General features: G+C 38.3%; 1 protein-coding gene across 4 annotated transcripts in view; it reads left to right on the forward strand.

The window, feature by feature from the left end:
- Positions 1-8599, forward strand: part of SHPRH (SNF2 histone linker PHD RING helicase) — a 96026-nt gene extending 87427 nt beyond the window's left edge. For 3 of the 4 annotated variants that reach the window (XM_040448941.1, XM_040448943.1, XM_040448944.1), the window contains 4 exons: positions 58-144; positions 897-1075; positions 5363-5443; positions 6662-8599. In XM_040448941.1, coding sequence (XP_040304875.1) covers positions 58-144; positions 897-1075; positions 5363-5443; positions 6662-6758 — 444 coding nt within the window. In that variant the 3' untranslated portion in view covers positions 6759-8599. The remainder of the gene's footprint in view (positions 1-57; positions 145-896; positions 1076-5362; positions 5444-6661) is intronic. The other variant, XM_040448942.1, reaches the window with a different exon arrangement.
- Positions 8600-11773: the final 3174 nt, after the last annotated feature.

An 11773-nucleotide genomic window follows, 5' to 3' on the forward strand; every position in this document is an offset into this window, starting at 1 on the left:
TTTTTATGTGAAAACTATGTGTAAATATTTGTTTTCTTATTGTTTTATGTGTTCTAGTGGCAAGACGTATTAGATATTATTTCAAAAGCCCTCACTGACAACAACATGGAATTTGCTCAGATCAGCCGTGTTAAGACATTTCAGGTATGTCAAGAAGATTTTACTTGCGTTTGGGGAGGTGGGGATTTAGTTGCAAATTTAAACTGCTGCTAACTAGGTTACTTCCGTTTATTGTCTTGTGTAAGGGTTTGAGTTATTGATTATAAAATTAACATTCAAAAGCAAGGTGGAGAAACTATAATTAATTTTCTATCTGTTCAGTTATACCTATAGCAAGATCATTTTTTTCTTTTTTAAGATCTTCTGACTTGAGGGTGTTGGCTTTAATAGAGGAGACAGCCTGGGATTCACCTTGTGAATGGACAGGGCCATCGTGCCAGGATTAAGTTCTCAAGACACTGCATCAGGCAAAACTATATGGCCCAAGTCCTTACATGACACTCAGCATGACAGGCACACACCCTGAGAGTCAAAAAACAAAAAGACCAAGTGAAAATGTAGCAGATTTCATACCTCTGACCTCATCCTCACTCTTAACACATTCCTCCTCTCTCTTTCCTGGAAGCTCATGTAGTTTAATCTGTATCCATCACATACATGTATCTTTTGCCTCCACCGTATCTCAGTGAACAAGAGGGCTTATGTGATACTTTTCCTCATGAAGTCAAACAACAAGTTTACATTTTCTAAAATTAATAATTTTACATTTACTTGTCTTAATTATGACATTTCACAATGACCTGGATACCACTAGTCTTCTTTAATATGAGCTATAATATACCGCTCTTATTTTTAACTGATGCAGCTAAAATTTAAATGTACCTTTCTTTTTTTAGGAGAACCTCTCAGCATTTAAACATGATCCCCAAATCAATATTTTGCTGCTGCCCCTGCACACAGGTTCTAACGGATTAACTATCATTGAAGCAACTCATGTTCTCTTGGTGGAGCCCATTTTGAACCCTGCCCACGAGCTTCAGGCCATTGGGAGGGTGCACCGAATTGGACAGACCAAGTAAGGCTTAAAATTAACATCACTTACTTTTGCTTCAAGTTTTTAAGATACAAATCAGTGTTTAAGCTCTTCATTTATGTTCGTTAAACCTATTCATTAATTACTTCCTTAATGTATTAAATTTTCAAGTATCATTATATGACCAACAGACGTTTTGCGATTTCCAGACCTCCCTACTCGAGCAAATCCCAAATTCTCCCAGATTTTTGTCTTCAAACTCTACCCTGATCACTTTACCAAAACAGTTTCTTAAAATATTTAAGACAGCTGCAGAGTTGAAGGTATCCATTGTGACTTTGAGAAGAATTGATTTTTGATTGTCTAAAGTAGCCTGTATTTAAAAGAAGGCAGATCTCATTCATGACCCCTTTTTAAATTCTTCCCCTTAAGGGGGCGCCTGGGTGGCTCAGTCAGTTGGGCGTCCGACTTCGGCTCAGGTCATGATCTCGCGGTCTGTGAGTTTGAGCCCCGTGTCGGGCTCTGTGCTGACAGTTCAGATCCTGGAGCCTGTTTCAGATTCTGTGTCTCCCTCTCTCTCTGACCTTCCCCCGTTCATGCTCTGTCTCTCTCTGTCTCAAAAATGAATAAATGTTAAAAAGAAATTTTTTTTTTAAATTCTTCCCCTTAGGGAAAGACAGTCCCATAGGTCCACTCTGAGAAATAATTAGATTTAGTTTAGACCCAAGGCAAACCTAATAGTGAATACTATGTAATATCTACTACTTTTATTCAAATATTAGAATAGAAAACTATCCTTCATAAGACCTCTTAGATGTATTACCTCCTAGATATTAGATGCCTTGAATGTTTAGAAAAAATCCATACTGAGTACTCATTAAATAAATGTTGATTGAGCAGCAACTATATGTCATGCATTATTCTAGATACTCAAGACTCAAACTGAGTAAGACATAACCTACTCCCCCAAAGAAATCACTGTGTAGTACCAGAAACAGAAGATTTGACATACTGCAGTAGAGTGTGCAAAAATACATTAGAAGTACCGTGTAACAAAAGGGGCTGATCGGTTGTGCCTAGAAAGTCACAGAAGGCTTCATTGGGTTGAGTCTTGAAGAAATAATTATTTCAACGTTGGGCTAGAAAAGGGTGATCTCACAACCAAAGAGAGTTGCATGTGCAGGAACACAGAGCAGATAAACGCCATGATATTCCTAGGAACTGGAAGGAGTTTGGGATTGCTGGGGTATAGAGCCTGCGGAGAGGAGTGGCAGGGGATCTGATCTTATGTGCCCTACTCAAAACGCTGAAGGGCCTTGTAAGCAATAGCCAAGAGAGCAAATGAGGGCTTTTAACTTTTAGCAGGCAAGAGACATGTTCATCAAATAAACCCTTAGTAAAATATGGCAAGGTAACATAACTGATAAATGCATGCTTGTTCTAAGCCCTGTTGAGTATCATTTAAAATGCAGTTATGTCTTATTATGTTGTTTTTTGGTTTGTTTTTTCTTACACTTTTAAACATTGACCTCTCATCTTTTCAGTGTTTTCCAAGGCATAGACTAGACGCAGCTCACATGTAAGACCACAGTCTAAAAAGACCGTTCAACACTACTTGACTCATCTTACTATACTTCCCTAGTAAATAGATTTTTCCACTTTCTGAAGAGATGGTCTTAAAAGTCTTCTGTATCTTCCTGCTCCCCACTTATGGCAGTCTTGCCTCACATGTGCAAAACAGATACCTCAGATTTGAAGCATCTCATCTTTCCATCACCAACCTGAGCCGTCTGCCTGCATCGGTACCCACATGCCTCCTTCAGCAAATTGTCATTGAGGACCTTCTGTGTGCCAGGCACTGTTCTAAGTATTTGAGATGCCCTTGTGGAACTTAAATTCTAGTTATAAGACAGCCGGTAGAGAGATGGTAAACAATAAGCAGAAGTAAAACATCTACTAAGTTAGGAGCTGGAAAAGTAAAGCAGGGTAAGGAGGATTAAGAGGGCATTGGCTGGGCAGGATGGCATGCAATATTTTTATAGAGAAGTCAACATCTGAACAAAGAGTTGAAAGAGATGTGAAAATCATGCAGGTGTCATGGAGAGTATTATTCACGTAGAAAGCACACTCAGTGCAAAGACCCTAAGTCAGAGGTGTGCTGGGTACATTTGAGGAATAGCGAGGAGCCAGGGTTGCTAAAGTAGAATAAGCAAAGAGGAGAGAAGTAGGAGATGAAGTCAGAGAGCCGGTAGGGGAGGAGATGGTCTGATTTGAGGGTAAGAGAGAATAGGGTTTTATTTATTTATGAACAAACACTTATCTAACACAGAGGGGTTAAGTCACTTGTCCAAGGTCACATAGCTAGCAAAAGTGGTGGCGGGTTTCAAACAGCTGCTCTGCCTCCCCAGTCCGTGCTTGTAAGCACAGCACACAGCTGCCTCTGCATTGCTGGTAGGACTTGCAGCAACGTTTATTTATTAGAGAGACAGAGAGAGACAGAGTGTGAGCATGGGAGGGACAGAGAGAGAGAGGGAGACACAGAATCTGAAGCAGGCTCCAGGCTCTGAGCTGTCCGCACAGAGCCTGACGCGGGGCTCGAACTCACAGACCGCGAGATCATGACCTGAGCTGAAGTTGGAAGCTTAACCGACTGAGCCACCCAGGCATCCTGGTAGGACTCGTATTTTGAGCAGTTTTGCTGCAAAGAGCAGAGAAAAGGAAGAGTATGAGATCAAGAGGGGTTTTTTGTTGTTTTTCCTTTCATATGGGAGAAATAAAGGAATGGTTCATTAAAGACAAAACAACTAGTAAAGCAAGAGAGGAGAGAGTGTAAACAACACTCAAGTGCAGGCATTGCTCATAGGTGGGCATTGGGATGTTTCATCAGTAGCAAAAAGCAGGAAGGCACAGTATGTTCCCTCCCTTCTGTCACAGCTGGGGGAGTGTCCCTTTTCTTTCAAAAGCCAGCCTTTCCACTTGTCATGGGTGCCATCCGTTCTCCTACTCTCTCAAGGGCATTCCTCTTGTAACACATGACCACATAAATATGTCTTAGTATCACCCATCTGTAGAAACACTCCCCTGCATTCCACCTCCATCCACTTCCTTACCCCTCCGCTCTCGGCCTTTCTGGTGGGGTTTTGGTCCTCAACGTGCCACCAAAATAAGGTTTCAAAATGCTCTTAATGACCTACTTCTTGCCAGTGGTCCCTGAGGGCTCTTTTTTTCTCATCTATGCTTCCTAAATGAGTTCATCCAGTCGTAGAGCTCTAAGTAGCACTTATGCGCTGATGACTCTCAGACGCATGTCCCTGGTCCAGACATGCCCCTTCAGCTCCCGTCTCAGACCCACACACCCAGTTCTGCCACTTCACACATATCTGGACTCCACCTCCCCTTAGATACCTAGCTTATGGAAAACTCTGGTTTCCCATAGGCTGCGCTCCCACCCACCCCAAGCCCTCCCCATCTTATAGTCTGCCTCTCTCATGTGTAGTTTCTCAGACCAGAGGTCTAGGACTCTTCCAGATTTGTCTCTTTGTCCACACGTCTACACCATCACTGAAGTCTTGCCAGTTCTACCTGCCAGCTCTATCTTGCCAGATATTCCAAATCTTCTGCTACGTACTGTTGCCACTGACCCAACCAGAGTACAGCCCACCCCTTACCTGGACTCTTACAGAACTCCTTAACTTTTGCTACCTAATAGTTCATCTCCCATGCAGGAGCCAAAGAGATGTCTAAAGTATAAGCGAGTACAAATGAAATCACACCTAAAACCCATGGATGGCTTCCCCCCATAACCACAATAAAAATCCAGATTCCTGCCATGTCCCTCCAGACCCTACACGATCTGGTCCCTGCCTACCTCTGCAATCTCACTTCCACTCTCTACCCCTACATTACAGTACCCTTCCGCCACGCCAGCCTTCTTTGTGCCCTTCAGACATTTTAGGCTTGTTTCAAGCGTGTTTCAAGAGCTTGCATTTACTTACTGTTTCTTCTGTTTGGATGCTCTTCCTGCTTCTCCTTTGCTGAGTGGCCTCCTTCCCATCGGTCATGTTTTAACTCATATGTCTCAGCTGCCTTGTGTCATTATCTGTACCATCTGATTTATGTGTTTATTGTGTGTCTCCCCTTGTTCGAATGTCAGTTCATTAAGGCTAGTTTGTTTTATTCACCGCTGACCCCCCCCACCCCAGCACACTGATGAGTACCTGCCAGGTGGCACTAAGTGACTGATGAATGTAGCATATAATATGTGAAATCTTGTTTGTCCTAATTAGTTTTAAGATGTTTTTGAATGTATCATTGTTATGTACCTTCTAGACCTACTATTGTACACAGATTCTTAATTAAGGCAACAATAGAAGAAAGAATGCAAGCCATGCTGAAAACTGCTGAGAAGAGGTAGGTAATGCTTTATCCAAGCCCCTGGGCGTTTCCTGTTTACATGACATCGTGTGAGTGTTTGGGACTTCTTCACTTAGATGACCACTTAGTCAACCAAAAAATATTAAGTGCAAATACTTTTTAAAAGCAAGATGCATTTAAAAGCATTTACACGGGGTAAAATGTCCCAGTTAATGCTCTGGCATCCTATATTTGATTTAATTTGTTAATAGGGATTGTAATGTGTAAAAATATTTAAACGTCCTACTTTTCCTTGCCGTATTGGATTACTTTTTAAAGAAATCTATCTTTATGCCCCACCTGACAGCCTTAGTCTGGTATCTGTGAAAGGAAACTTATAGTGTTTCTTTATACATCACACAACTTAGTTATATACACAGAGGAAGATCTGGACTTAAAACTCAGCTGGGAATTGTGAGATTAGTTCCAAAGGCACAACAGAAGCAGAGAGACCAGAGTAGCCTTAATTTTAAAAACTTAACTTTAGAATTATAAAACTTTCTAATATTGATTCTATAATTTCCTATAAAGTCATTTTGAAAATATAAACCAATGGCTTACTACATCCTTATGAAATAGGTAATGGTTGGAAGATACAAAAGAATAATTGCCCTAGAAGGGGTGTCTCTCCAGAGGTAGTGTGCGTAGCAAAGAAACCATTTGAAACCAGAAGTTTCCTTCCATCTGTGGTTTAATGGGAAGGGAAGAGTCTGCCTTGAAAGCCGTCTGCATCAGACATGAAGGCTTTTTGTTCATGTTTCCATGTGGAACAGAATTCAGTGATTATAGTTAAGCCACTTAAATGACATACCAGTTAGAAGAGCTGTTGAAATTCTCTTGAAATACACTAACTTTTGATAGTAAGAAGGTAAATTGTAAGGTGAGAGCCTTCGTAGCTGTTGGCATGGGTTTTATTTCTTTGTTTTATTAATCATGGAGAGAAAAGACATTTTATAACAAAGCCTGAAAATACTGTATGGAAGTCTTCCCTAATTTTGACAAGAAGTAATAATGATCCTGTCACCAACTTTCTACTCAGAGTTTCTGGCTCACTTACAAACACTTATCAACAAATACGGTTTTACATTATAAGAATATTATATTCTTATCTCATAATGTCTTAGATTATTACAGGACTAGAGCAAAATATAAGACAAATATAATCATTTATTCCTTGGTTTCTTTCTGACTCTACTCACTTGGAAAATCCTGCAGTCACACGAACTCATCGGTGAAGCATCCAGAGGCCTCTGTCTTAACCTTGGCTGATCTGGCAGACCTGTTTACCAAAGAAACTGAAGAACTTGAATGAAGTACACTTGATTCAATCCACAGACTTTAATGTATTTAAATTTTTTCATAGCTTATAGAGCAAAGTTATAAGTAAAAACTCCAGTAGATGTCAGTAAATACACTGTTCTTCATTGAATGAATTTCTTTCTTTTTTTTTAGTTGTACAGCGTCCTAGTAGTTACTGAGTCCTTTCCAATATCTTGTTTCCAAAAGATCTATAAAGATTTTTAATTTTACACTCCTAATAAAACATTTATTTTTTGCCCCAAAGAATATCTGTATCTGATAAGGTGAGGGAATTAAGAGAGGTAACGTGTACTTTTTTTTTTCTTTTTTTTTTTTTTTTTTTATAAGATCAGTCTTAAAAAGAGTTGGAGGAAGGGAAAAAAGTAAAGTGATCTGGTTTTATATGACCTAGTATATATGACCCACATAAATCTCAGTTTTGGAAGGGCCTTCAGTATCTTTAGCACATGATTCACCAATATCTTGCTAGTAGTATTTAAAGTACATGGGGAATTATATTAACTCCTAGTTATTTGAGTAGTTTTAGACTGTAACTCCATGCATAGTAACTTTACAGTAATACAACTCCTAACAATAAGTTAATATTAGGCAAGTAATTCCTTTCTCTGTGTGTTGCTACTAAAAATTGAAACATTGAACACTTCTTATTTCTGTGATGTGTTAGGTAGTGTCAGCGTAAGCAGTGAACTTTAGCATTTTAAGTATATTCATATTTACCGTAAAATGATCTAAACTGCTTTCTCTACTTTTAATTTTTCCTATCGTTAAGTTTTTACTTGTTTTAAGATCGATGTGTCTGTAAATATTGCAAGTTTTGTAATTTTAGTTCTTAATCATTATAACATGGAAATTATGGCAGGGTTTTGTGGGGTTTTTTTAGTTTTTTGTTTTGTTTTGTTTTTTATCATTATTATACTGATGTTTTGGGTTCTTTTCCTTTCCCGTGTTCTTGGGAAACTAGACTTTTAACCACTGGTATCTAACTTTGTGATAATTTGTTATTTTATTTCACTAGGACTTCTCTCAAGGACTAGTATTTGATCTTTGGAACAAGAGAATGTCATATTTACATAAGCAAATAATTGCAACTGGTAACAACTGAGTGTTTCTTCTTCTGTGAAGAATTAATGGACTTTGAAGTCACTAAAGAAGGAGTAGCTTGTTTTATCCTAGCCATTTGATGTAATACAGAGGTTCTTGTTTTGTTTTCTTTGAGCCTTCAGAGTTTTAAATGACCCTCAGGACTCATTAGCTCCTACTCAGCTGCCCAGAAAACTGTAATAGAAATATCCCTTATATCATATTTGTCCAAGAAGCTTTGGTGCTTAGTTAAGGTGCATTTTCTTATTCTAGGTTTATAGGGTGACATAATTCAACTGAAGAAAACACACACATGTTTTTGGTGCTTATTCCTCAGTTGAAGGAAGATATGCATCAATTCTTTTATATGAAATTAAACAAAACTATTATTTTTGTAGCTCTTTACATATTACAAAGAGCTTTCCTACACATTCACATTGAGCTTTAATTTGCCCAATAATCCTGTGAAGTTGATATAACTATTATCATTCCTGTTTTGAAGTTGGAGAACCAAGGTTCAGAAATACAGAGAGCCATGCTTGTGACACGTAGCAAGGAAGCAGTGGAACCCAGGTCCCCTACTCCACATCTCATGGTCTTTCTGTAAATCCTGTGTCATACTGAGATTCAGAAGGCCCATGGTTGTAATTTAATGATGAGCATGTTTCAGAATTTCTGTTTGTTTCCTAGTATTCCTTTTTGAGCTAAAGTTTTAGGGAAAACAATTTGATATGCTTCAATTTTGTAAAAAAAGAAAAAATATATATATATAAATATACCTATCTGTATTAGAAAAAAAAACCGTTCTTATTTATTTCTGTAAGATATCATTAATTAAATAAATATTTTAGTGGAAATTGAAACTTGGGGATTTATTAATTTCCGAGCCACAGAACATACACTATGTTTTTTGTTTTGGTCTCTCAACAAAAGATGTCAAAATTGTTTATACTATAGAATTCCATATTTTATAGACATTTATTTCTTCAAAACAGTTGTGGAAATTCTTCCAGACAGTTGTTCAAAAGAAATACATATTTAATCCCCACGTCTTCTTGGCTGCAAGCAAAGGGCTTTTTTGCTTCCGTCCTCTTTCATTTTATATTTTCTAAACTATCACTGTGCTCACAATAGTTGTTCTTTAGTGGGTGCTGTACTAATGAACCAGCGAGAAAAAATGAGATAGTACCAATCCTTAAAGAGCTTAAACGTATTTGGATCTGAGGAAGAATGAATCCAAGTGAGCTTGTTAGGACTGAAAAGATAGAGTTACATACAGTGTAAAATACATGTGCCTAATTCCATAATCTTTTGTTCAAACCCAGATAGCTTTGCTATGTTTATTGCAGCTTCAGCTTTTCTCTTTGCACATGATTTTAGCAGAATGATTCTTGCATTTGGTTTTTTAGTAATTCATCCTTTTCATGTCATATTAATAATAACAGACTAAAAACTATTGACATGAGAATTCAACACGTAACCACAAATACTTTACAAATAGTTATCAAACTAACAGTACTCATCAAAATATTTAGGAATGGAATTTAACAATGCAAGATTAATTAGTCATCAACTTAAGCAACCCTTTCAAGTGGACAAAGGAACATATTGTCTTTTAAATCTTCTCTCATCTATTAGATTTAGTATATTAAAGATTTAGTGTGCTTGAATTCTTAATGTTTATTAAACTACAGAATAACCTTTGTGAAATGCAAAAATCACCTATGCTGAATGACCTCAGGCTTAAATAAACTGAATAAAAAGTGTCTTTCAGGGGCATCTGGCTGGTTCAGTCAGTAGAACATGCAACTCTTGATCTTAGGGTCTTGAGTTTGAGCCCCATATTAGGTGTGGAGCCTACTTTATAAAAAAAAAAAAAAGTGTCTTTCAGTTTTTCTAGAATTTAAGCAAAATCCCCCAGTAATATGTCAATTCATAATTTTTAACCGGCATACCAATATAAAAATGAAATGTCATTAAAACAGTGCAGTGCAAGAAATGCATCTTGAACCTATCTATTCTGATAAAGAAAATCTAATCTTTCATAAAATTTCTTCAAAGTGGGATCAATTAACTATATTTTATAAAATTTATGAGAATCTCCATGTGCCTCTGTTCCATCGTGAAGCCCACAAGAGTGCTATCACATTAAGGGTTGAATATGAACCAGTCACAAGCCTTTCGTTAGAGGAGGGCTGTGCGGATAATTGATAACCCCAGGGGAACTCTGGATCTCATGACAGGTGTGCGGTGTTGCGTCTGAGTTAGAGAACACGCAGTATCACATACAGAAAATACGGGAACTTAAGTCTTCCCTTCAGCCAGCCTTTCAGGGACACACATATCTTGTCTTTGAAGGTCCCACACCATCCTGCGGACCCTATCCCATTATTTAGTATCAGTGACTCAAAACTGACTTCTTTAAATTGAAACTGAATCCTTTGTGCTGCCGCCTATGTATGCAGGTTCTTTTTCTGCCAAGCTGGAAATAAAATTTAGCCTCCATTATCTGTATGATGATCTTTTGTACAGGTGTCTATTGTTATTAAGTTGTTCAGTAACCTTTTCTTTCTTCCTCTCAACCCGTCCCTTCAGTATTTTCTTAGTCTTTCTCCAACGCCCGTTGGCTGTTTCTCCAAAGCCCAGAAACCTGTTCTTACTTGTGCTCCACACCCCAGATAGAGCCTGGTCAAGGAACAGTTTTGTCCAAGGACCAATTTTGTACGTGTGAAGTCTTTTCAGATCTGTGATTCGTATGCCAGTACAAAACTGATCACTGACAACCCCTCTGGTGCCTTCTGGAGAAAACATTTGTGCCCAAATTTCATTAGAAATCTAGTTCCCCGTCGCTTTATTAATAATTTATTTAGAGTATGTCTACTGAGATTACCCGTGTTTATCTTCCTTCAAGACCATTTAGTTTATATTTACCACTTCCCTAATTCTGTACTCGGAACTACAAAGGCACCTTATGCCCCTTCTGTTTCCCAGCTTCCTATAATCAAATGAGTGCTACAGCCAGCTATCTTTTCAGACTCTTCTTAAAAATTTCCATTGACTGGGGCACCTGGGTGGCTCAGTCGGTTAAACGTCCAACTCAATCTTGGCTCAGGATGCGGTCTCACAGTTCATGGGATCAAGCCCCATATCAGGCTCTGCACTGAGCATGGGACCTGCTTGGGTTTCTCTCTCCCTCTCTCTCTACCCCTCTGCCTGCCTCACACTCTCTCTCTCTCTCTCTCTCTCTCTCAAAATAAATAAATTTTTTTTTTAAAAAATGTCCATTGATTAAGATGAGAGCATTGTTCCCTATTGACTGTGTTGAAAAGATTTTCCTTTGGCTGTCACAAAATGATATCTTTGGTAAATGCAAACCTATGTTTAAGAAGAGAATGTACTTCAATGCCTGATCTCACTTTATTGTATCAGAAGTTTATCAGCAATTAGTATAAACTGTTAAGCATCATTGTGGAATGCCGTACTTACTTAAAACTCCTCAATGCTTCTCACTTTTTAAGTCTCTAACTGATAACAGATTACTGCTTTTATTCTGCAGGTGACCGTTTCCACCCCGCTCCCACATGATTGCTTACAGGCGTGATAGAATACAAATAAACACATAGCACTTCTGTCTTCCTATTGCAGACATCTAATTTATGCAATAAGTTCTTTTAAAGGGATGATTCTTTTACTTACAATCTTTATGCATACAGCAAAAGATTAGCAAGTTTCCCTCTTAAATGGTTTTGGTCTTTCAAGCATTAAGATGAAGATCTTTACTAAGTAAACCACTTTTTAATTCTCTCCTTCCTTCCTTCCACGGTTCCTACCTTTCTTCCTGTTTTGTTCTTATGTCTTAGTATCAGAAAAGCCGTTTATCCACTGCTACATAAAAGGGTACTGATCAGACCCCTGCCCAAACACTCC

This window comes from Herpailurus yagouaroundi, unplaced genomic scaffold, assembly GCF_014898765.1.
Source record: "Herpailurus yagouaroundi ecotype Mexico unplaced genomic scaffold, PumYag 198, whole genome shotgun sequence".
Lineage (NCBI taxonomy): Eukaryota > Metazoa > Chordata > Mammalia > Carnivora > Felidae > Herpailurus > Herpailurus yagouaroundi.